Below are 27,379 nucleotides of genomic sequence, written 5' to 3' on the forward strand. Positions count from 1 at the left end.
TAGCCATAGATCTCATTGGAATGAAACCCGTCTGATCTGAATGAATAATAGACACTATCACCTTGTTTAATCATTTGGCTTGAATTTTAGCTAAAATTTTTGCATCCACATTAAATAATGATACGGGCCTATATGACTCGCAGTAGTCATGGTCTCTGTGGGGCTTGGAAATTAGTACAATCAGTGCCTCCCTCTGAGAATCTGGGAGCACCCCCCTCTCCAATGCGTCACTATATACCTCCAATAGTTTTGGTGCAAAAAACTCCTTATAGGTACCGTACCACTCAGCTGGGTATCCATCTAGACCAGGGGTTTTATTTTGGTTCAGAGAAAGCATTGCAGACATAATTTCGTCAGTGGTAAAAGGGAGGTCTAAATCCTTGGCCACATCCCTGGGCAGTTCCCGGAGAGGGATTGGTGCCAGAAATTGACAGACCTCCTCCTCTGCGAAATCCACCCTAGATGTATATAGATCTGAATAAAATTCAACAAAAGCATCGGCTATATCTCCGTGTCTGGTGCAAAGAGTACGTTGTTCATTATAAATTCAGGGAATAGAAGCTGATACTTGCTGTGAGTGAGCCAAATATGGTAATAATTTACTGTTCTTATCACCAAACTCGAAGATAAGTTGCGACTGGTACAGCTTCTTTTTTTGAGTCTTTTCCACCAATACTAGGTCCAGTTGGAGGGCCTTATCCCTCCAGACCCCAAGGTTAGTAAAGGTAGGATTACTAATATATTCTATTTCCGCTTCTGTAGCGACCTGCTCACATTCTTTATCCTTCCATTCCCTATCAGACCTGAGTTTTTTAATTAACCCCGAAATGGATCCGCGGAGAGTGAAGGACCAGCCTCGTTTTGGAATTTAGGTGTTTACATGTTTAAAACAGTTTTTTTTGCTAGAAAATTACTTAGAACCCCCAAACATCATATTTTTTTTTTCTAACACCCTAGAGAATAAAATAGCGGTCATTGCAATACTTTTTTTCACACCGTATTTGCGCAGCGGTCTTACAAGCGTGCTTTTTTTTGGGAAAAAATCACTTTTTAAAAAAAAAAAATAAGACAACAGTAAAGTTAGCACAATTTTTTTTATATTGTGAAAGATATTGTTACACCGAGTAAATTGATACCCAACATCTCAAGCTTCAAAATTGCGTCTGCTCGTGGAATGGAGTCTAACTTTTACCCTCAAAAATCTCCATAGGCGACGTTTAAAAAAATTCTACTACAGGTTGCATGTTTTGCATTACAGAGGAGGTCTAGGGCTAAGAATTATTGCTCTCCCTCTAACGATCGCGGCGATATCTCACATGTGTGGTTTGACCACCGTTTTCATATGCGCTACTCACGTATGCTTTCGTTTCTGCGCGCAAGCTCATCGGGATGGGGCATTTAAAAAAAAATATATATTTTTCTTATTTATTTTATATGATTTTATTTATTTTTACACGGTTTAAAAAAAAGTGTCACTTTTATTCCTATTACAAGGAATGTAAACATCCCTTGTAAAAGAAAAAAGCATGACAGGTCCTCTTAAATATGAGATGTGGGGTCAAAAAGACCTCAGATCTCATATTTACACTAAAATGCAATTAAAAAAAAATTCATTTAAAAAAAAAATGACATTGAAAAAATGTGCCTTTAAGACATATAGGCGGAAGTGATGTTTTGACGTCGCTTCCGCCCTGCAGTGTCATGGAGACAAGTGGGCACCATCTTCCCCTCACTCGTCTCCATGCACAGCTAGAAGACAGACGCGATCGGCTGCGCTGGTAAGCGGCGGAGGGCACCGGATCACGGCCACCGATAAAAGTGATCTCGCGGTGAATCCACCGCAGAGACCACTTTTATCTTGTAGCCGACCGCCGCACGAAAACGGGGATACCGGGGTTATGGCAGCTAGCTGCTGCCATAACAACGATATCCGCCGCCAAACTTAGGACGTATATGTACATGCGGCGGTCAGCAAGTGGTTAAGAGCATATCCCAGGTGGTACCAAGAGAAACCTCCCCTTTGTTTTCTGACCAGAAGTTTGTTATATCAGTGGCTGTTGACCTCTCAAAACACTCCTCCTTTAACCATAATGGGCTCAGTCTCCACAGCGTATAACTTTGGGACTGGCCCATGTTCATGGAAAATAACAGGGGGGAGTGGTCCGAAATGGCCCTTGGGAGATATTGTACATCAATCACCCTCTGGAACACCTCCCCAGTCACAAAGCACATATCTAGACTGGATAAGGTGTTACAAGAGGAGGAGAAGCACAAATACTCTCTCGCATCAGCGTTCTTCCAGCGCCATACCTCCACCAGACCATACTGTTCCACACATGCGGCAAATGGTGGGGCACATTTAGAAAATGTCTGGAATCTATCCATATCTGGGGATAATACCGCATTTAGATCCCCTGCCACGATAATTGGGCCTTTTGCCACCTGGAGCACCTTTGCCATCACTGTATCCCACAACGCAATTGTGAACGGCGGTGGTACGTAAATCGCCACAAATGCATGGGGAGTATTATTCATGATGAGGATCACTATTACAAACCTTCTAAAGGGATCAATTACCGCCCGCCCATGGAGCTGCCCTCTCTCTCACCCGCCAGCCGAGCCACTCAGCTACCTGGCCCGCCCACTCTCTCACCCACCCACAGAGCTGCCCGCTTTCCCAGTCGCCCACCTGTGGAGCCGCCTGAGGAGCCGGTCAGCTGCCCGGCCCGCCCGCTCTCTCACCCGCCCATAGAGCCATCCGCTCTCTCATCCACGCGCCCGCGGAGCCGCCCGCTCTCTCACCCGTCCACTAACTCACCCGCATCTAACTTCTCAGGGGGCAGCCAATGCCCCATTGCCCCCCCTGGATCCACCCCACATAGTTAACTGCATAGGTAGAAAGTGGATTATCAGCAGCATGAAAAGCATAAAAAAGGTAAAAAAAAAAGAAAACTTGAGTCCCCAACTTTGTAAGTAGTGATCCAGAACATAGGAACACAAACCCCCTCCCCCCACCCTGCCCGCAGTCCCCAACATACTACAGGCCTCTTCCCCAAACAATAACATCAACGTCACCCTAGTGGGGGGGAGTCCTTCCTTATCCAGCCAGATAGAAAGGGTGATAAATTGGTGAACTGCTGAGCAAACTGTGAACTGCTTGATAGAAGGATTATTCATTGCAGCCAGACAACAGTGCATTATTTTTAAACAAGAGCCTATATCCATAGGTAAGGCACACTCCGAGACTTTGAAAGTTCCAAACAAGGGACCAGTAAGGATTCCTTCAGCCCACTGCCTCCCATGTCAAGCACTACTCAGTGATTCCAGCCATCTGTTAGCTTCCTTAGGAGAGGTAAAGAATTGCACTTTTACCTTATGGATCACTCTAAGCTTTGCTGGATACAGCATAGTGTATGGTAGGCAATGCTCATGCAGGGGTTCCTTCACACTCTGGAACGCTGCTCTCCGCTTCTGCGTAGCCGCTGAAAAATCTGGGAAAATAGTTATGCGATTATTATTGTAGAGTAATTCCGGCATATTGCAAGCTTTATGAAGGATAGTTTCTTTTGTCCCTGAAGTATAGGAAACGGGCCAGCATAGGTCTGGGAAACTGACCTGGTGGCGGGGCTCTCAGCGGCACCCGATGGGCCCTCTCAATAGCAAACAAGTGGGAAAAGGAATCGGCTCCAAAGGTTTGTTTGATCCAGGTCATTCGGAATTCCTACGGCTGTTTCCCCTCCGTGCCCTCCAGGAATCCCAGGAAACTCTGAGCAGGTTGTTCCGGCGAAGTCTGTTTTCAATATCTCCAAGCTTGGGTGCCAGGGACTTGTGGTCCGCCGCTAACCTCCCGGAACGTCACCATGAGTGGGGTCAAATCATCCTCAACAGCACCAATACGGTGTTCAGCTGTGGTGACCCGGTTCCTAATTTTATGAACATCATTCTTTAGCAGGGCAAAGTCCACCCGAATGGTTTCTATTTGGGTCAACAGGGACACATGGCAACTTTTAATGGTCCCCATGATTTGAGACAGCGATGGCTCTCCTACCTGGGAGCCTGTGGCCTCCTCATCCGAGGGTGGGACCGGGATTGCCAAGGGGTCCGTAGCATCCATCCAGTCTGCCTCACCCCCTGCCCAGGGGTGGTCAGCAGCAGAAGATGCACACGGCCTCTCCAGGTGTCGGGAGCCATCTTGGCCAGCCTCACGGGTAAAACGTGCGAGCCTTTCCGCGGGCGACGGGTCCACGCTTGGCCCGTATTTGACCATATTCGTGCTCCCCGGGTGTTCTCTGACCCGTCTATGAGGTTGCCTTTGAGAAAAACCTGTGTAAGGTAGCATAGGATAATGAAGGATTTGAGCGGAGCTCAGAAGAAACGCTGCTCACATACCGGAAGTCGACGCGCCGCTGCTACGCCTAGTTCATTGATCTTATAGTGTTTATCAATATATTAAGGAAACTGAACACCTACTTCATTGATCTTATGGTGTTTATCAATAAATTAAGTAAAGTGAACCATGTGCAAAATTCATATACAACATAAAGTGCTTTGTGCTCAAGATGCTGTTCCCTGCAGATCCACTGCTTCCACTTTGCACCCACTTCTTTAATCCTTTAATATTTGCTGCTATATTAAATAAAGTAAAAACCTGTGCAAATTCATCTAAACATACAATATTTTGTACTCAATATAGTGTTCTCTGCAAGTCCACCTTACATCTACTTCTTAACTGCTTGCTGACCAGTCGCCGCAGTTTTACTGCAGCAGAATGGCACGGCTGGGTGAAACCCCCTTCTCATACACATTTAGAGCTCCATCTCTTCATACACACTCAGAGCTCCGCCTCTTCATACACACTCAGAGCTCCGCCTCTTCATACACACTCAGAGCTCCTCCTCTTCATTGACACTCAGAGCTCCTCCTCTTCATTGACACTCAGAGCTCCGCCTCTTCATACACACTCAGAGCTCCGCCTCTTCATACACACTCAGAGCTCCGCCTCTTCATACACACTCAGAGCTCCTCCTCTTCATTGACACTCAGAGCTCCGCCTCTTCATACACACTCAGAGCTCCGCCTCTTCATACACACTCAGAGCTCCACCTCTTCATTGACACTCAGAGCTCCGCCTCTTCATACACACTCAGAGCTCCGCCTCTTCATACACCCTCAGAGCTCCACCTCTTCATTGACACTCAGAGCTCCGCCTCTTCAAACACACTCAGAGCTCCGCCTCTTCATACACACTCAGAGCTCCGCCTCTTCATACACACTCAGAGCTCCACCTCTTCATGCACACTCAGAGCTCCGCCTCTTCATACACACTCAGAGCTCCGCCTCCTTATACACACTCAGAGCTCCGCTTCTTCATACACACTCAGAGCTCCGCCTCTTCATACACACTCAGAGCTCCGCCTCTTCATACACACTCAGAGCTCCGCCTCTTCATACACACTCAGAGCTCCGCCCCTTCATACACACTCAGAGCTCCGCCTCTTCATACACACTCAGAGCTCCGCCTCTTCATACACACTCAGAGCTCCGCCTCTTCATACACACTCAGAGCTCCGCCTCTTCATACACACTCAGAGCTCCGCCTCTTCATACACACTCAGAGCTCCGCCTCTTCATGCACACTCAGAGCTCCGCCTCTTCATACACACTCAGAGCTCCGCCTCCTTATACACACTCAGAGCTCCGCTTCTTCATACACACTCAGAGCTCCGCCTCTTCATACACACTCAGAGCTCCGCCTCTTCATACACACTCAGAGCTCCGCCTCTTCATACACACTCAGAGCTCCGCCTCTTCATACACACTCAGAGCTCCGCCCCTTCATACACACTCAGAGCTCCGCCTCTTCATACACACTCAGAGCTCCGCCTCTTCATACACACTCAGAGCTCCGCCTCTTCATACACACTCAGAGCTCCGCCTCTTCATACACACTCAGGGCTCCGCCTCTTCATACACACTCAGGGCTCCGCCTCTTCATACACACTCAGAGCTCCTCCTCTTCATACACACTCAGAGCTCCTCCTCTTCATACACACTCAGAGCTCTGCCTCTTCATACACACTAAGGTGTCCGTTTATGAAGCAGTGAACAGTGGTGCTCCCCAGGATCACCGCTGATCACAGTCCATAAACAGTTTATGAAACAGAGATAATTGGGGGGAGAAGAGTTTGAACTTGTTCTCCGATGATCTCCGCACATGGAGAATCCTCATTGAATGACACAGAAACGGCCAGTTTATAAAGCTGTGATCTCAGTGCTTCACTGTGTCAGAATTCACCTCCCCGATTCACCAGCTCAGAGGTGGAGAATCAGGGAGTGAAGAGGGAATCCTGGGGGATCTGAGGGGGAAGGAGGAAGATTTTTAACTTCCTTATGCCTCGTTCAGACCCCCCAACACTGTAAGCATGTCCCCCTGTCATATTTATGTGTATATATATATATAATGTAGGGAGACTTGTGATAATTTATCACGGCTTAATAAACTGACATCTCATTGTTTCTGTGAATTTCTGGTGCTGTAATCTTGTAAAGTCTCACAAGATTCCAGTATCAGGGGCCGTTCTCCAGTGTTGGAAGACTTTGTAGATCACTTCACTTCTCCAAAGGTGAAGCAATCTACTCTGCTTCATAAACTGGCACACAGAGGAGAACGATCTCCTCTGTGAATCCCGGAGAATGAAGCATTGAACAGATTTCACTGCTTCATAAACGAACACTTCAGGGAGGAGAGAAAGGGGAAGGATATACAGTACATACACACACAGCACAAGGACATGTTCACACTATGAGATGTTTCTTGAGCTGCAGTTTCTCTGAGCTCCACAAGGTGGTGATCTCACCTCTACCCAGACAGGAAGTCTCTATGGAATACAGACAGGAAGTGATGTCAGATACTGACAGGCATTCCATTTGGAAAGACGTAGAGAGAACTGGAGGCCGAGGAGGTAATACATAGAATAACCCCTTCAGGGAGGATCAGTTGACGATTAATATATCTTCCCTCCAAAGCTGGCCATACATGGTTCAGTTTTATTGTTCAGCCAGCAGGATTAGTTAAATAAACTGAAGTGATTCCCCCATCCACACATAGGAGGGGGATGGGGGAATCCTCCCCGCTGCACTATTGTATTCTGACAATGGGGGGCGCTCCTCCGCTCTCAGAATACACAGATCAGTGATGAAGCTATTGGCTGCAGCCGCTGATGGAGTGACTTTTATCCTTAGTGACCACACATGGATGGAAATGTGACCGATCCCTGCTGAACCAGCTGAATTTCCATGTCTCTATGGTCACCATAAGTGACTTCCTCCCCTCCCCCTCATCTCCTTCATTATGTAAGTCATGCTGAGATAATCTCCCATTGGCTGAGCAATATTCTCATTTGTCTCTGAGCTCCTTCTTGCTATTCCTCGTCCTGCCTGTTGTTTCCTTGGATTGATTTTCTGTGTAGTGACCCCGGCTTCATCTCTTGGATGCGCTCGTCTGTTGCTTGTCCTGACCTTTATCCTGATTCCTGGATCTCCTCCTCATCTCTCCTCCATATCCTCTTACACAGCTTTTCTCCACACCTGCAGTGATCCTGGGGGGTGGAAACTTGGCACCAGCACTCAGCAAAATCCATCCCCACCATTAGGAGCTCTGGAGAAAATTGTCTGCTATTTACACTCTGTTCCTCCGCACGTCACCTGATCACATGAGAGCTTACTTTCACAGATTCCCGACAGATTTCTGTATGGTAAAGGTCAAAGTTCACTCTTCAGTTTAGGAGAGGTAGGACGCATCCAGGAACAATGGTTTGGTTTGCACAGGAGCCTCATATAGAGGACCCCTCAAATCTCCCCATCTAAATGTCCCTCCATCCAGAGTCTATATGTCCTATGACATCACACTGACCTCACAGCTCCTCCTCCAAATGTCCCTCCATCTGGCTTTTTTTCTGATGCTCTTAGGATGTGGGCGGACCCTTGGCATTCTCACTACCAAAGTGGGACTGTTGGTCCTGCATTGTATGTAATGATGTCAGAATGCCTTCTACAAGCTTTTAACCTGCGTAGTGTGGTGGTCCTGTGTGGGTAACTTGTACCTCAGTGGGACTTTAATAAAATGGAGACCTAAATAGTGAGGTGAGGAGGATTCTGGGAAAATAATTTGATTTTACTATTTGTGTTCATATCCTACAGTTTTCCTCCTGTGAAGTCTGGAGATCATATGACCATCACATTGCCTCCACCTCCCTCCCTGATAGAATAGAGAAATACAAAGAAGATTCTAGAAGTCACCAGAGAGATGATGGAGGAGAGGTGAGCGGTGCTGGGAATCCTGGGACATTATCCAGTAACAGACAAGGGATGTGTCTGGATGGTGACTGTATCATTGTGTGTGTCAGGTTCCTATAAGGTGTCAGGATGTCACTGTCTATTTCTCCATGGAGGAGTGGGAGTATTTAGAAGGACACAAGGATCTCTACAAGGACATCATGATGGACAATCAGCCACCCCTCACATCACCGGGTAAGAGGAGACTTTATTGTAAAGGAGAGAGCAGTACGGAGGCTCCACCTAGATCCCCCATCATCTGATAAACACATAAAAACAATGTATTCAGTCAGTGTGTGTGTTTCCTACAGATGGATCCAGTAATGGGAACCCACCAGAGAGATGTCCCCGTCCTCTGTATTCCCGGGATTCCACACAGGAAGGTCACACCATCCCTCACCATCATCAGGTAGATGAGGAACAATCACTGATAGTATCATTAGGATCTGTACATTATCTGCATTGTTACCATTGATGTCATTTTTATTCTATATTCAGAGTGGAAACCTGAGAGATTCTAAAGTTGAAGTTAAAGAAGAGATAAAAGAGGAGGGTGGTGAGGATGGAGTGATGGAGGAGCTTCGAAAAGAACACAAAGATCTGTACATCATCCCTCACCATCATCAGGTAGATGATTGACAATTATTGATAGTTCCAATTTATACACAGCATGTTTGTTACAATGAATGTTTTATTATATATTCAGAGTGGAAACCTCGGGGATGATAATATTGATGTTAAAAAAGAGTATAAAGAGAAGGATGAAGAGTATGGAGTGATGGAGCCACCTAATACCAGGAACCCACCAGAGAGATGTCCCTGTCATCTAGATTCCCAGGATTCCACACAGGAAGGACCCAATATCCCTCCCTATTGCAAGGTTGGTGGAACAGAGCATCTAGAACATGGACTTGTGGAAATAATTATTTTTTTATGTGATGTCACAATATTAAAGTTTATATTTTACAGATTATATTCATTCTCATTTTCTTGATTTAGAGTGGAGATCCAATCGATATAGAATTTGAGGTTAAAGCAGAAGAAGAAGAGAGGTATGTGAGGGATGATCAGCAGTCTATGGAGGAGGATGGAATAACGGGGACATTTATAGAGGAGGACACTCCTACAGAGATCAGCACAGGTGGGTCATTAACACTAAATACATTCCTCCACCCATACTGCTCACTGATTGTCCAGAGTAGGGCGGGGACTGGGTGATATCAGCCTGTAATCCCCTGGTCACTTTCCTGAGCTGTGTTCCCCGTCCTGTATTCCTGTATTTCTCTCGGATAATCTTCCTTCTCTGTGCTGCAGACACAATTTATGTATCTAGACTGGATTTATGGAGGTTCTGGGGTTCAGCTGGTAGCAAAGTTTTTGTTTTTGTTTTTAGAGATTACTAGACCTAGGCACCTGGGGTATAGGCTTTGGGTCTCCTTCACCATGCCCGGGTCGAGCAAGATCTCCGATAGAACAATTCTCCCAGGGTTACTTGCTCTGTTGTCTGCTGGCTGTGCCGGGTGGTGGGATATGTCTGTATAGTCACTGAGTGCAGTCTCAGGAGATGGGAGGCAGCAGTGTGGGATTTCTGCAACTTATCTCAAGTTGTTAAAAAGAAAAACTGCGCTGGTATAACAACTAAAAAAAGCTGCAACTCAAAAGTGAAATACACACCAAACAAGTAAAAAACAAAAAAGAAGCTGCGCTGATAATGAATGAAATATATAAATGTGATCTAGTGGACAAATAAACCTGTGATTAGGTTGACAAATATACTGAAAACCCTGCAGTATTAAACAAATAGAGGGTGGTCAGAAATAAAAATGCAGTGAAATATATTAAACCAAGTGAATCCTGGGAAGTGACAAAAAAGTAACCTGTTGAGTGAAACAAAAGCAACCAATTCAGCAGATAAGTGAGACCATTGGCCATCTCGGTTTATCTTTTGTCTACGTTTGTTCTAATTCCAAGGCACTTGAAGATGCACTCTATACGTCTACTACTGCTTCTTCTTGACACCAAGTTCCTGCCTCCAATCCCTCACAGTGGTCTTGTCCTTCCCTCCTGTGGCAAGAAATATCTACCACTGAGCCTAGGGCTGCGACTCCCTCCAACCGCTTACCTGTCTTCCTTACATGGGGTTTAAAATAGTCTCTCTGAATACCAGAAGCTTGAACCACCCAGCAAAATTGGCCTCGATGTGGAAGGAAGCCTCTACCCTCCAGGCTGATATCCTCTGTGTACAGAGACCCACTTTCACGCCCTTCCAAGATTTAGCCACAGGGATTTTCCACATATTTTCATTGCCTCGGCTCCTTGTAAGAAATGAGGGTTGCTCACGGAGATTAAGAACTCTCTATCCTTTTGTCTCAAAGACTCTGTGTTAGACCCCTAACGCAGATACATCGTTCTGACCTGTGACATAAATGCCATGAACCCTGTAGAATGTGTATACCCCAAATACTCACCAACCTCAATTCCTCCATAAGTTACTTCACAAAATAGCCAAAACTAAGTATGGCCAACTGTTGTTGTGGGGGGACTTTAACTTAGCAGTGGACCCGACAATAGACTCATCCAAGCCTCCTAGAAGATCGGTACCTACTCTTTGCCCTCTATTCCACTCTGAGATCCTCTTTGTCTGCACGCTGCTGAAAGAGACTATACATTTTTCTCCCCAGTCATTCCACGTATACTCATATTGACCGGTTTTTAGTAGGTTGATGGCTACTGCAACAAGCCTCCTCCTCCATATCAGACATCACATGGTCTGACCATCCTCCTCTCCTTGTATGTGGAGAAGAGCGATGCCTCTCCCCCACTCCACCTTTGGCGTTACAATTCAAAAGTTATTGGCTCTCCTACTAATGTTAAATTACTCTCTTAGCAACTCCGGGAATACTTGGACATGAATGCTGCCTCTACCGAAGACACCTTATTATGGAACACCCATAAGGCCTATATGAGAGGGTTAATTATCCAAGCATATGCCCAAGCCAAGAAACAATACAACCTTCTCTGGAATCTGATAATAAAGTGGTTTCTGACCCTGCACGCTTCTCCACTCTCCTTAACCGCTTACAGACGGAAGATTTGGCTGCTTAAAGGGGTTGTAAAGCTAAAACATTTTTTGGCAATATCTGATCTACATGCTATATAGATCATGAATCTAGCTGTTATTTCTGCCAAAATTTTTTATGTACCTGTTAGATAAATAGGCTTTATTGGCACTTTCTCCTTTCCTCTCTGTATGTTCTCCTCAACAGCCGGGTTTTCAAGCAACGTCACGGCTTCAAAGGAACTACAATTCCCTTGATGCCTAGCGGCATCGCGCATACGTCACCCGTTACGTAACCGAGTGACCCCCGCCCCCTCTGACGTCACGGAAAAAAGCCATAGGGAAGTCCCCGTCAAGTCCCCGTGCGTCAGAGGGGGGCGGGGTCACCGGGTGGCCCCGCCCTCCGTTGTATAAGAAGTGTCAGAAGAGGAGAAGCGTCACACAGCGTGAGCCTCCCATGGATGCGGAGCAGCCCAAGAACGAAGCGGGGAAGAAGATGCCGCAGAGGAAGATGCCGGACGAGAACACCGCAGAGGATCGGAGGAAGAAGCAGAGGAAGAAGATGGAGGAAGAAACCAAAGGAAGAAGGAAGGAAGAAGATGGAAAGAAGAAGACTTTAAATAAAGGAATTGTCAAAAACTGTCTCTTGTCATTTTTGACACTTTTTTGTGAAATGGTAGGGGTACTTTTGTACCCCATTACCATTTCACACAGGGGGAGGGGTGGGATCTGGGGGTCCCCTTGTTAAAGGGGGCTTCCAGATTCCGATAAGCCCCCCCGCAGACCCCCACAACCACCAGCCAAGGGTTATGGGGATGAGGCCCTTGTCCTAATCAACATGGGGACAAGGTGCTTTGGGGGGGCTACCTCAAAGCACCCTCCCAATGTTGAGGGCTTGAGGCCTGGTACAGTTCAGGAGGGGGGGCGCTTTCTCGTCCCCCATTCTTTTCCTGCGGCCTGCCAGGTTGCGTGCTCGGATAAGGTTCTGGTATGAATTTTTGGGGGGGCCCCATGCCATTTTTTTTTTTTATTTTGGCGCGGGGTTCCCCTTAATATCCATACCAGACCTGGAAGGCCTGGTATGGAATTTAGGGGACCCCCACGCCATTTTTTTAAAAAATTTTGATTCGGGGGTTCCCCTGTGGGGAATTCCCATGCCGTTTTTATCAATTAACTTTTATGTGTATTGTCAGACCGACAATTCATTAATAGCCGCGAGTAGTTTTAAAGCGGTTGTATACCTATATTTTAAACTTTTACCTACAGGTAAGCCTATAATAAGGCTTACCTGTAGGTATAAAAAATATCTCCTAAACCTGTACGGTTTAGGAGATATTCCCCTCGCAATGAGCCGCTGACTGCAGCGGCGCATGCGCACAGGGGATTCTCAGCTATAAGCCCGGCAGATGCTGGACCTTGCCGGAAAAAGGTCTCCCGTGCGCATGCGGGGGAGTGACGACATTGCGGCTCCGGACGCGAAACTCGGAAGACACGCCGACGGGAAATGTCAGCTCCCTCGGCGTGGACCAGGTGAGATGCCGGCGCCTCGTTCTAAGGTAAGTATCTCATAATGAGCTAGTATGCGGTGCATACTAGCTCATTATGCCTTTTCCCTTACAGGTGTAGGGAAAGAAAAAAAAGTCAGCTGGTTTACTACCGCTTTAAATTACTTTTTTTCCTTTGAAATGTCATTTTGCTGTCAGACTGTTCTAAACACGGGAAACATGCGCCCCTTTACAGGCATATTATAGACACCCCCCAGGTATGAAATTTAAGGGAATATTACACTTTTATTGTTTCACTTTAAGCATTATTAAAATCACTGCTCCCGAAAAAACGTCCGTTTTTAAAACTTTTTTTTGCATTGATCCATGTCCCCTGGGGCAGGACCCGGGTCCCCATACACTTTTTATGACAATACCATGCATATAAGCCTTTAAAATGAGCACTTTTGATTTCTCCCATAGACTTTTAAAGGGTGTTCCGCGGCTTTCGAATTTGCCGCGAACACCCCAAATTGTTCGCTGTTCGGCAAACTGGTGACCAGCCGATGTTCGAGTCGAACATGAGTTCGACTCGAAGCTCCTCCCTACTTGGCAACCTGCTTGGATCAACTCAAGCACTGGTTTTCACCTCCGGTTTTCACCTCTGGACCCCTTACTTTGGGCAGTAATTGAGCGTTCCCTATCCACTGCCCCAGACCTTTGTACCCTTTTCATTGCCGACCTTTTGCAACCCTTCAGACTAAATTACTTTTTCCCCCACTAAGAGCATCTCTCCTAGCTTGGAGGGAACTGAACAGCCACTTCAGGTCACAGCTCTTTGACACTCTAGTCCCAATCCATATCTCAATGACTTCTACACTTATACTGCACAAAAGCCTCCAGTCCTAAATATCGAAATGAATTACAGTTCTAGATGACATGACGGTTCAATGAGAAACGGTTCACTTCTTAGTATGACAACCCTGAAGGAGATGTATGGGCTGTCAGATGCAGACGACTTCACATATCTCAGAAAAACAGCACCTCCTGGTGACATCCCCTCCTCCTGAGGTGCGTCTCCCCAAACAATTCTTGCAGTTCTATTTCTAAACACCTGTCAGGAACAAAGGCATCTCCCTAATATATAACATACCACAGGAAAATCCAATAATATCTAATAATATTTGGGAGTTGACACAAAAAGATCTCACTCCGTTTGTATCTCACTCCTTATCGCTTAGCTCAGATCTATCCCTACCACTCGCCACTTTGTTGGTGAAATTGTGGCCAAATCGGCAATATTCCATATATCTTTTGGCCCTACAAGAACATTGCAAGCTTCTGGAACAAAATCTCCACACTAATCTCAGATGTGGTGGTTGTGGTGACCTCTCCCAACCTGGCTTTGGCTGTCTTGGGCCTTTGAATCAACAAGGTACCCTGTTTTTTTTTTAGAAGTTGCCACGCATATCCTGGTCACTGCCAGGCTCATGATAGCCAAACACTTGAAAGCCCAGGAAGCCCCCAATCCCTCTGAGGTAGGTATACTTGTCAAGCTCCATCATTCTTTGAACATACACTTGCGTTGTGGTTTGGTCGGGCATCCGCCTTTGACTTCTTGTGGGAAACCTGGTACATCTGGACCAATAAATTACATTACCCTCTTGAGTATCTATTAGCTCTACCCTAACCTATATTATGTTGGAGACATGTTTTTTTCTGACAAGTACATGACGATTAGATTGCTAGTGTTCCAACTGTTGTACAAAATTTGTTAGACGCATTCCTATTCTCTTGTTAAATATGCTGGGAGCAACCTTATGTATTCGCTCACAGCGGATAAACCTGTATGTCTTGTAAAATGCACTAAACATGTATTCCTAAAAAGTAAAAAAAAATATGGTGGTCTTCAGGATCAGTCCAGTCTTCATCTTGGTTGTTCTCTTCCCATCCTCACTCCCTGACCTCTGGTGGGGCTCAGCCCCGCTGTTATTCATGACTAAATCATGGACTAAATAAGGAAGTGCAGGACTTCTTGTGTTGGGAAGATGGCAATGAGTGATAGAGGGGGTGGGGACACTCGTCCTATAATCCCCTCATCACTGTCACTCCTATAAAAGACAGTTCTCGTTGTTTCCTCACTCTCTGACTAAGGTCCATGAATAAAGAAATGATCTGGTAGGAGATCAGAGGACCCATTTACTAGTTACCTTGAGGGGGTCATTGTAAGATCCTCAGAGACAAAGCTGCCTGATGTGGGCGGAGTCCTGGTTTAGGGGAATCAATCTGCTCATGTCTAGTAATAATCTTTTTATTTCTATTTTAGTAGATGGACGGGAGATGAGGAAAACCTCAGAGGATTGTCTCACTTTGTCTCCAGACTGTAAAGTAGAAGATGAGGACATCACACAGTATAGTCCAGGAGAAAACCCGGCTACCTCAAATGTCCATCCGGCACCACACAGTGTAGATGGACCATCGTATTCCTCTTATCCTGAGGAACCTCAGACTGTGAGGGACGGTGCCGTCCTTCCAACAGATAAGAGCTTTTCCTGTACTGAGTGCGGGAAGTGTTTCCATTCTAAATCCAAACTTAATGTGCATAAAAGATCTCACACGGGGAAGAAGCCATTTTCCTGTCCTGAGTGCGGGAAATGTTTTGTAAAAAAATCTGAACTTGCAAAACATCAAAGATCTCACACAGGAGAAAAGCCATATTCCTGTTCTGAGTGTGGGAAATGTTTTTCACAAACATCCAGTCTTAGAAGCCATCAGAGGCTACACACAGCTGAGAAACCATATCCCTGTCCTAAGTGCAGGAAATGTTTTTCAGTAAAGTCCAGCCTTTACAGACATCAGAGGTCTCACATAGTAGAAAAGCCGTATTCTTGTCCTGAGTGCGGGAAATGTTTTTCGCAAAACTCCAGTCTTTACAGACATCAGAGATCTCACACAGGGGAGAAGCCGTATTCTTGTCCTGAGTGCGGGAAACGTTTTTCAGAGAAGTCCCACCTTTACACACATCAGAGATCTCACACGGGGGAAAAGCCGTATTCCTGTCCTGAGTGCCAGAAATGTTTTTCAGAGAAGTCCAGTCTTAACGCACATCAGCGATATCACACAGGGGAGAAACCGTATTCCTGTCCTGAGTGCGGAAAATGTTTTTCAGAGAAGTGTGATCTTTACAGACATCAGAGATCTCATACAGGGGAGAAGCCGTATTCCTGTCCTGAGTGTGGAAAATGTTTTTCAAGAAAGTTTTATCTGAACAGACATCAGAGATCTCATACGGGGGAGAAGCCGTATTCCTGTACTGAGTGTGGGAAACGTTTTTCAGAGAAGGCCAGTCTTTATAAGCATCAGAGATCTCACACGGGAGAGAAGCCGTATTGTTGTCCTGAGTGCGGGAAATGTTTTTCTAGGAAGTCCGATCTTTACGCACATCAGAGATCTCACACAGGGGAGAAGCCACTTTCCTGTTCTGAGTGCGGGAAATATTTTGTAGCAAAAGCAGATCTTGTCAAGCATCAAAGGTCTCACACAGGGGAAAAGCCGTATTCCTGTTCTGAGTGTGGGAAATGTTTTTCAGTGAAGTCCAATCTTTATAAACATCAGAGGTCTCACACAGGGGAGAAGCCGTATTGCTGTCCTGAGTGCGGGAAATGTTTTTCACAGAAGTCAGATCTTTACAGACATCAGAGATCTCACACAGGGGAGAAGCTACTTTCCTGTCCTGAGTGAGGGAATTGTTCCTCTCTGAAATCTCGTCTTCCTGTACATCGGAGATCCCACACAACCCTCAAGGTGTATTAGTGCCTTGAGTGTGGGAAATGTCTTCTATATGAATGTTGTTGGACATCACAGCTCTCATGTGGAGAAGAAGCACACCCTGATATACACCTCAGATATACTCCATGGCTGATCTTCATCATGTAAGAAACAGTTCATAAGGAGATCAGAGATCACCAAAGACATGGATGAAGTGTTGTACTGTGTTGGCCATTGATAGCAGTAGAAAAATAAAAATGGAGTCATTACCTTTCATTGGCTGAGTACATTTTGTGGTGTAAGATTTTACAAACACTTGGAGGTCTATTTTTTAAAACTTAGTTGAATGAATGTGACCGGCGTTCACCCAGCTGTGACAAGTTCTGGCCATGTTTTATTTCATATGATTATTGGATTAATCTAGTGGTTTTAACCGCTTGCCGACCAGCTCATGCTGATATACGTCGGCAGAATGTCACGGCTGGGCAAAACAACGTATGGGTACGTTTTTCCCTTTAAGAGCCGGCAGCATGGAAATACCCGTTCTGTCAGGGGAGAGGAGACATATTGTTTGTTCCTACTAATTAGGCACAACCATATGTCTCCTCCCCCAGTCAGTCCTATCCCCATACAGTTAGAAACACTAACTAGGGAACACGTTTAACCCCTTGATCGCCCCCTAATGTTAACCCCTTTTCTGCCAGTGACATTTACACAGTAATCAGCGCATTTTTATAGCTCTGATCGCTGTATAAATGTCAATAGTCCCAAAAATGTGTCAAAAGTGTCCATTCTGCCCACTGCAATGTCGCAGTACCGCTAAAAATCACAGATCACCGCCATTACTAGTAAAATTTAAAAAAATAATAAAAATGCCAAAAATCTTTCCCATAGTTTGTAGACGCTATAAGTTTTGTGCAATCCAATCAATATATGCTTACTGTGATTTATTTATTTATTTTTTACCAAAATTATGTAGAGGAATACATGTTAGCCTAAAATGATGAAGAAATTCGTTTTTAAAAACCATTTTTGGGGATATTTATTATAGCAAAAAGTAAAAAATAGTTTTTTTTTCAAAACAGTCGCTTTTTTTTGTTTATAGCGCAAAAAATAAAAACCACAGAGGTGATCAAATACCACCAAAAGAAAGCTCTTTTTGTGGGGAAAAAAAAGGATGCAAATTTTGTTTGGGTACATCATTGCATGTCTGAGCAATTGTCAGTTAAATTGATGCAGTGCCGAATTGTAAAAAGTGCTCTGGTCAGGAAGGGGCTAAAATCTTCCGGGGCTGAAGTGGTTAAAGTCGTATTGCACCATTTTTTACTGATAGAGGTATCTCTGGAAAAATACCATATTATGGCCACTAGATGGACCTCACCATCATTGGAAATCACTTTGTTATTAGAATACAGTGCTAATTTTTCATGGCTGAATGAACGCTTGCCACATTCATCCCATGAATTTTCTACAAGTAGACCTCTTAGTTTCCTTCATCAGGCAGGTTTCATACTAATATCTGAGGTTATACTCATACACTTGTGAGTATAGTAGTCACGGATACAAAGGGTACATTTCAGTGACAAATGCACTACACATGTAATTTTAGAGCACACAGATGCAATATTTTACCCAATTGTTTTGGTAAAATATAAAAGATGAGGTTGTGCTGAGTAAATAGATACCCAACATGTCCAGCCTTATAATTTTGTGTGTCATTGAAATGATTAAAAACTTTGGTACTCAAAAACATCCCATAGATGACACTTTAATCCTTCCGCTGCCATGGATGTCATACTGATCTACAGAACTGCTTGCAGCCGGCCAGGTCAGTGCTACATATGTCTATGGCATTCCCCCTTCTGCTATAAGCTTATGGTCTACTGAGCTTCCCTCCACTCCACAGGCGGTCTGCCTGTCCTCTAAGATGTCCCCCCTCAGCTCTAATGTCCCCTCACAGCACTGATCCACCTGTGGCTTCCCTGCTTCTGGCTTCTTCTCCTCTCCCCTCACAATGGCTTCAGCTGCTGCAGGGGAGCCACAGGGAGATCAAAATGTCCAAATACATCCCCCACCTCTGAAAGTTCCCCCTATGCTGGGACCTCCTACTGATGCCCCAGAGCCCCTTCCCCTGGCCAGCTTCCCCTCCTCCCCTCCTCCCCTGTCCATTGGCTGCAGCTGCTGCTGGGGTTGGAGATCAGTGCGGTGTTCAGGATGGAGAGTGGGGGAGGTTCATGTCATGTTTACCAGCCTCTTCCTAAATAAACACAGTGAGGGATTGCTACCGATCACTCCTGTGGTCATTCGACACTGAAGCATAGTAAGGAGTGTTTACTGAACTTCAGTTTTGTGAATGAATAGGAGCCTCTGTACAGAATCTTCCTACAAATTACACCCATAGAACAATATTGGAGATAACAGCAGTATTGTCTTCACCAATCACAGCCCGGATATTTCGCAGTACAGGTCAGGAGGGGGATGGGATGGGTTATAGTACAATAAGGGACCTATAGACATGACAGAGATCCTCATAGATTTGACTTTGTCATCTGATCTATCAGGAAATGACCAGATTGGAGGACAGTCTCATGTCTGGGAGGTACCTGCACACAGTGGGGGGCTCCTCAGGGAATATTCTGATTGGACGGGTCAGAATACCCTATAGTCCCCCCTCAAAAACCAACACTGGGAGAAGTCTGTGTACCCCTCCCCCTCCCCTCTGTATACAATTAAAGTAGACCTGTCATGAGAGCAATATGTAGAAATTGCCCAAACCATCAGGAGACGAAAAAAAAGGATAAAAGACGATGGGAGAGATGGGACTAAGTGTAGTGATAATACCAGAAGGTGTGAGATTCTTCTAGAAGATCGGTAGAAGTACGGGGCATGGACTCACATCTGTGAGGTTGTGGGTAACCCATCCAGGGATTAGACAACCTATCTGAGGACTTGTGGAGAATATGTCTGTCCCCTCACTGAAGTCATCGGGGGAATTCCGGATGGTCATATACTAAGCAGTATTTGGATCCCGGTGGAGAACTTTCACCCCAAGAAAAAATCAGGATGAGGTCAGCAGAGGCCCCCATGGTATTGGATTAAACTCAGAAATGTGTTTTTCAAAAGATCGGTGGTTATTGGAGAAGAAACTCTAAAATATATCATCAACATGTTTCATGGCTCCAAAGTGTCACTTCATCAGGACAGGTGTAAGAAGACGATTTAAAAATAGGGAATGAAGTAAAAGTCCAGTATATCGTATTATAAAGACCCAAGTCAGATACAATTTATGGACATGACTGAGATTTATAACATTTAGGATTTGTATTATGTTAGACAAGGTGAAGAGATATATGGAGAGGATGATCAATACATAGAGAAATCAATCTATTCTATCATATAAGGGAATCAATAGATCAATAAATGACATCAACCAATCAATAAGATCCATTTCATGTGATATTGGAAAATTCCCATTGATCTGATGATTGCTGGCATGGATTCCTGACTTATTATTGCTGGGAATAAAGTCCAATAAAAACTGAGATTTGATGGATTCTTGATATAAAAATGTCTTCCTATTCCATGGAATAAATATGTGTAAATAAGTTTTGGATGTGATGTAATAAATCTCTATAAAAAGACTTTGTGGTGTTTGTTAGATCGTTTCTATTCCTCTCTAGGTCTGGATTTCAGGAAGAAGAAACAATTCCTTCAATTTCTTTTGGATGGTGAGGAGGGGGAGGGGTTTGGGGTAGTTTTGTACATACAGGAGGTAATTTAGAGAATCCGGCTAGTTGATGAGTGGAGATTTCACTGGAGAGTTCCATTGAAGAGAATTCCTGTCTGGTGTGCACTGCTGGGACCCGGAGTGTTCTGATTGGACCACCAGTACACGTGTCGTATTAATCTAGGGGTGGGCACTGCTGGAGCCTGGAAGGTTCTGATTGGACCACCAGTACATGTGTCATATTAATCTGGGGGTATGTACTCCCGGGGCCTGGAGTGTTCTGATTGGACCACCAGTACACCTGTCATATTAATCTGGGAGGGTGTGCTGCTGGGGCCTGGAGTGTTTTGATTGGACCACCAGTACATGTGTCATATTAATCTGGGGGTATGCACTGCTGGGGTCTGGAGTGTTCTGATTGCACCACAAGTACACGTGTCATATATTGGACCACAAGTACATGTTTCATACGCGGCTGGCAAACATTCCAGGGCATACCCTTTATTGCAAGGATAGATAAGGTAAAAAAAGGGGGAGGGGTATGACTATATATCAAGAATAATGTACAAGTGAATGTGAGAGATGACATCACTAAGGGAGCTAGGGAGGAGGTGGGGGATTTTAATTATACAGACAGACTGGGCGGAGGGAACCACGCATTCATCTAAGGATTGCCAGTTCCTTAATGTCTTGCAGGACAATTTTATGGGTCAGATGGTAGACGCACCAACTAGAAATAAAGCGTTACTGGATCTACTGATTACCAACAATACAGACCTGATCACGGATGTGGAAATACGGGGCAATTTAGGTAACAGCGATCACAGGTCAATTGGCTTCAGTATAAAATCACACAAATAGGGGAATACAAAGACACTGAATTTCAAAAGAGCCAATTTCCCTAAACTACAAACCTTGCTAGAAGGCATAAATTGGGATAAAATCTTAGGAACAAAGAAGACGGAGGAGAGATGGGTTTGCTTTAAGAGCATATTAAATAAGGGCATTAGCCAATGCATCCCAATGGGAAATACATTTAAAAGAGCCAATAAAAGTCCTGGATGGCTTAACTCCAATGTAAAAATGCATATAAAAGCAAAGGAGAAGGCCTTCAAAAAATACATGGTTGAGGGATCATCATCAGCATTCAGACTTTATAAAGAATGCAACAAGAAATGTAAGGGTGCAATAAGGACGGCTAAGATAGAACATAAAAGACACGGAGGAGGAGAGCAAAAAAATCCCAAGAAATTCTTTAAGTATATAAACAGTAAAAAAGGGACGACAGACCATATTGTCCCCATAAAGAATGAGGAAGGACATCTGGTTACAAAGGTTGGGGAGATGACGAAGGTAATGAATTTATTCTTCTCCTCAGTCTTTACGAGGGAATCGTGGGCTTCAGTAACCAAAACTTCGGTGTTTATCCTCATGACACATCACAGGAAGCACCTCCATTGTTAACAGAGGACAGGATTAAAATTAGACTTGGGAAACTTAACATTAATAAATCACCGGGACCAGATGGCTTGCATCTGAGGGTACTTAGGGAAGTCAGTCAAGTAATTGCCAGGCCATTGTTCCTAATTTTTACTGACAGTCTACTGACTGGAATGGTACCAGCTGATTGGAGAAAAGCCAATGTAGCACCAATATTTAAAAAGGGCCCAAAATACATCCTTGGGAATTACAGACCAGTCAGCCTAACATCAATAGATATGTAAACTCTTGGAGGGGATGATAAGGGACTATATACAGGATTTAGTAATGACAACGGTATAATTAGCAGTAATCAGCATGGATTCATGAAGAATCGTTCTTGCCAAACCAATCTATTAACCTTCTATGAGGAGGTGAGTTGCCATCTAGATAAAGGGAGGCCTTGGTGTATCTGGTTTTTGCAAAAGCATTTGACACAGTTCCCCATAAACGTTTACTGTACAAAATAAGGTGCGTTGGCATGGACCATAGGGTGAGTACATGGATTGAAAACTGGCTACAAGGGCAAGTTCAGAGGGTGGTGATAAATGGGGAGGATTCCGAATGGTCAGGGGTGGGTAGTGGGGTCCCCCAGGGTTCTGTGCTGGGACCAATCCTGTTTAATTTGTTCATAAATGACCTGGAGGATGGGATAAACAGTTCAATCTCTGTATTTGCGGACGATACTAAGCTAAGCAGGGCAATAACTTTGCAAAAAGATCTGAATAAATTAATGGGGTGGGCAACTACATGGCAAATGAGGTTCAATGTAGAAAAATGTAAAATAATGCATTTGGGTGGCAAAAATCTGAATGCAATCTATACACTGGGGGGGAACCTCTGGGGGAATCTAGGATGGAAATGGACCTGGGGGTCCTAGTAGATGATAGGCTCAGCAATGGCATGCAATGCCAAGCTGCTGCTAACAAAGCAAACAAAATATTGGCATGCATTAAAAAGGGGATTAATTCCAGAGATAAAATGATTATTCTGCTCTACAAGGCTCTGGTCCGGCCGCACCTGGAGTATGCTGTCCAGTTCTGGGCACCAGTCCTCAGGAAGGATGTACTGGAAATGGAGTACAAAGAAGGGCAACAAAGCTAATAATGGGTCTGGAGGATATTAGTTATGAGGAAAGGTTGCGAGCACTGAACTTATTCTCTCTGGAGAAGAGATGCTTGAGAGGGGATATGATTTCAATATACAAATACCATACTGGTGAACCCACAATAGTGATAGAACTTTTTCGCAGAAGGGAGTTTAACCACCTCAATACAGGGCACTTACACCCACTTCCTGCCCAGACCAATTTTCAGCTTTCAGCGCTCTCACACTTTGAATGACAATTACTCAGTCATGTAACACTGTACCCATATGGAATTTGTGTCCTTTTTTTCATACAAATAGAGCTTTCTTTTGGTGGTATTTAATCACTAGTGGGTTTTTTATTTTACGTGCTATAAATAAAAAAAAACATACATTTTGTGAAAAAAATGCCTTTTTCTTTGTTTCTGTCATAAAATTTTGCTAATTGGTAATTTTTCTTTATACATTTTGGCCAACATTTATACTGCTACATATCTTTGGTAAAAATAACCCAAATTAGTGTATATTATTTGGTCTTTGTGAAAGTTATAGAGTCTACAAACTATGGTGCCATTCACTGAAAATTGATCACATTTGATCAGGCCTTCAGTACATCAGGTGAATCTCATTTCTTGAGACACTAACAAGTCAGGAAAGTACAAATACCCCCCAAATGACCCCTTTTTAGAAAAGTAGACATTCCAAGGTATTAAGTAGCATGGTGAGTTTTTTTAAATTTAAATTTTTTCCCACAATTCTTTGCAAAATGAAGATTTTTTTTCATTCTGCTACTCTTCCCGAGTATGGCGATACCACATTTGAGACTTTTACACAGACTGGCCACATACAGAGGATCAACATAGTAGTAGCACCTTCAGGCGTTCTACTAGCTAAATGACACATCTCATTTCTCAACCACCTATTGCACGTTTGAAGGCCCTGGAGCACCAGGACAATGGAATTTCCCACAAAATGACCCCATTTTGGAAAGAAAACACCCCAATGTATAATCTATGAGGCACAATGAGTCTTTTGAATGGTTAATTTCTTTCCAGAAGTTTTTGGAAAATGTGTAAAAAAAATGAAAACGCATTTTTTTTTTTACACAAAGTTGATAATTTATAAGATATTTTCTAACATAAAGCATGTATATAGCAAAAACTACAACCCAAAATACATTCTGCTACTCTTCCCAAGTATGGCGATACCACATGTGTGAGACTTTTACACAGCCTGGCCACATACAGAGGACCAACATTGAAGTAGTACCTTCAGGCGTTCTAGGAGCATAAATTACACATCTCATTTCATTCCTACCCATTACACTTTTGAAGGTCCTTGAGCACCAGGACAGTGGAATTACCCACAAAATGACCCCATTTTGGAAAGCAAACACCCCAACGTATATTCTAAGAGGCATGGGCTGCAGATAGGTACTCTGATGGGTTGCAGATAGTTACTCAGGTACTCTGATGGGCTAGAGACAGGTACTCGGGTACTCTGATGGGCTAGAGACAGATACTCGGGTACTCTGATGGGCTGGAGACAGGTACTCAGGTAACTTGATGAGCTGCAGACAGGTACTCGGATACTCTGGTGGGCTGGTGACAGGTACTTGGTTACTCTGATGGACTGGTGACAGGTACTTGGGTACTCTGATGGCCTGGTGACAGGTACTCTGATGGGCTACAGGTAGGTACTCGGGTACTCTGATGGGCTGGTGACTGGTATTCAGTTACTCTGAAGGGTGGTGACAGGTACTCATATGAACTGTGGCAGGTACTCAGATGGACTGACAGGTACTTGGGTACTCAGATGAACTGTGACAGATACTCATATGGACTGTGACAGGTACTCATATGGACTGTGACAGGTACTCGGGTACTCATATGAACTGTGACAGGTACTCAGATGGACTGTGACAGGTACTTAGATGAACTGTGACAGGTACTCAGATGAACTGTGACAGGTACTCAGATGAACTGTGACAGGTACTCAGGTACTCATATGGACTGTGACAGGAACTCATATGGACTGTGACTGGTACTCAGGTACTCAGATGGCCTGTGACAGGTACTCGGGTACTCATATGAACTGTGACAGGTACTTAGATGGACTGTGACAGGTACTCAGATGAGCTGTGATGCCGCATACACACAACCGGACTTACAGCATACTTGGTTCGGCGGACCGGGGGCCGTCTGACAATTCGATCGTGTGTGGGCTCTAGCGGACTTTTTTTCCCCAAAAGTTCGACGGACCTAGAAATGAAACATGTTTCAAATCTTTTCAACGGACTCGAGTCCGGTTGAAAAGTCCACTCATCTGTATGCTAGTCCGACGGACAAAAACCTACGCTAGGGCAGCTATTGGCTACTGGCTATGAACTTCCTTGTTTTAGTCCAGTCGTACGTCATCACGTTCGAATCCGTCAGACTTTGGTTGATCGTGTGTAGGCAAGTCCGTTCATTCAGAAAGTCCATCGTAAAGTCCGTAGAAAAGTCCGCAGGACAAAGTGGGATGCGCGCACACGATTCCCTGTTTAAATGGATGGACGTCATATGATGCCCGCCCAGAACGAGAGCCGCGCCGCCTGGCCGTCATATGACGGCCGGCAGGCGGCAATCGGTTAACAAGACTTGTGGCCACTCATTAAAATTAGAAGAAAATAGGTTTAACCTTAAACTACGTAGACGGTTCTTTACTGTAAGAGTGGCAAGGATGTGGAATTCCCTTCCACAGGCGGTGGTCTCAGCGGGGAGCATCGATAGTTTTATTAGATTAGATAAGCACCTGAATGACCGCAACATACAGGGATATACAATGTAATACTGACATATAATCACACACATAGATTGGACTTGTGTCTTTTTTCAACCTCACCTACTATGTAACTATATTAATCTGGGGATGTGCACTGCTGGGTTCCAGAGTGTTCTGATTGGACCACCAGTACACGTGTCATATTGATCTGGGGGTGTGCACTGCTGGGGCCTGGAGTGTTCTGATTGGACCACCAGTACATGTGTCATATCAATCTGGGGGTGTGCATTGCTGGGGCTTGGAGTGTCCTGATTGTACCACCAGTACATAATAATCTGGGGGTGTGCACTGCTTGGGCCTGGAGTGTTCTGATTGGACCACCAGTACACATGTTGTAGTAATCTGGAGATGTGCGTTCCATCAGTGGAATGATTCTGGAAGATTGTGTCCCAGGGTGTTTACAATGTATTGTAGAGTGTGGAGGGATGGACAGATCAGAGTGGGCGGGTTGTGCCACTGAAGGAAGACAGTAAAGTGTGATAGACAACCAGGTCATTGGGGGGATGGGTGGTCAGTATAAAAATGTATCTGAGAGAAGTGATCCATGGATGGAACTTGTGGGGGAGAATTGTGAAATGAAATGGTGTTTCCATGAACATCTGTAACTGTACTTCCAGGGGGAGAGAGTGAGCAGAACGGGGGTCAGGGGGGATGGTTGGAGGATCTGGGGTCAGTGAAGGGACAGGGAACATGAATAATAATAATTTACATATATACTGTAGATTCTTTATAAATCACTTTATTACAAGCTCCGGCTCTGTTGCATAACTGACATCTTTTGTGGCATCTTCCGCCTTTCTCTGTGGGTGGAATATTCTCTGGGAAATGTCACTCATGAAGTCTTCTCACAGCATCAGAGCGTATGTTTTCTGGTGGAGAGCCTTGCTGGAATATAAGGACAGTGACAATATACTCTAGAAATGTGAGAAAGGAGATGGCTATTTCCGTGAACTTGGGATAGGTCACAAATGAATAATAAATTATCAAATGGAAAAGGTAAATTGATACTTTAGTACCCATACTTGTAGCAATGCACCCCCCCCCCCCCCCCCAAACAGATTATAATCATGGATGCATTCAGGCTTTCGGACTGAACCGTGTTTTTCTGGAGGATACGGGTGGTGGAAAAGGGGCAGCCTTGTGTAGAAGTTATCCAAGTAGAGGTGGTGCCGCTGAATGAATAGTGGAGATGTCAGGTCCCAAACAATGTCTCCACTTGTCTCAGTGTAGGTTGAGCAGTCAGAGGGATGGAGCTGGTTATCTTTCCCTTCATACACATGGAAGGCATACGTTTACCATTGGACTCTCACAGCGCTTGTATAGCTTCACTCAGAAATATAACAAAATTTCAGGAAAAAATAAATAAATAACTGGATGAATTTTGTAAAGCTCATCATATCTGTGGTGATTTCGGGGAGGGCAGAGTGTATGGTCACTGAAACCTAAATGATCATTTCATAGCATGTCCTTGGTATAACGGATAAATACCTGCTTGGTCGACCATCTCACGTCTGAGTATGATTGCAAAGCGGCTTCTCCTGAGTCGTATCACATATCTATAGTACATGATCCAGCACTTCCGGGTAGGGGTCATGCCGGCTGTGCTGTGATTAGTCGCAG

At 44.6% G+C, this 27,379-nt stretch overlaps 2 protein-coding genes across 6 annotated transcripts in view; one reads left to right on the forward strand and one right to left on the reverse strand.

Annotated features, from left to right (window-relative positions):
• LOC141121841 (uncharacterized) overlaps nt 1–27,379 on the forward strand; it is a 168,785-nt gene that overhangs the window by 79,548 nt on the left and 61,858 nt on the right. The window contains exons 1-7 of one of the 5 annotated variants that reach the window (XM_073611576.1): nt 8,200–8,319; nt 8,406–8,529; nt 8,646–8,743; nt 8,833–8,961; nt 9,041–9,214; nt 9,334–9,475; nt 15,203–16,514. The exons of the other annotated variants lie outside the window; for them this stretch is intronic. Coding sequence (XP_073467677.1) covers nt 8,445–8,529; nt 8,646–8,743; nt 8,833–8,961; nt 9,041–9,214; nt 9,334–9,475; nt 15,203–16,514 — 1,940 coding nt within the window. The 5' untranslated portion in view covers nt 8,200–8,319; nt 8,406–8,444. Of the gene's footprint in view, nt 1–8,199; nt 8,320–8,405; nt 8,530–8,645; nt 8,744–8,832; nt 8,962–9,040; nt 9,215–9,333; nt 9,476–15,202; nt 16,515–27,379 lie in introns of those variants that run through there. 5 annotated transcript variants of the gene reach the window in all.
• Nucleotides 1–27,379, reverse strand: part of LOC141121905 (uncharacterized) — a 619,894-nt gene that overhangs the window by 35,111 nt on the left and 557,404 nt on the right. The window lies entirely within an intron of this gene.

Source organism: Aquarana catesbeiana, unplaced genomic scaffold, assembly GCF_042186555.1.
Source record: "Aquarana catesbeiana isolate 2022-GZ unplaced genomic scaffold, ASM4218655v1 unanchor233, whole genome shotgun sequence".
Lineage (NCBI taxonomy): Eukaryota > Metazoa > Chordata > Amphibia > Anura > Ranidae > Aquarana > Aquarana catesbeiana.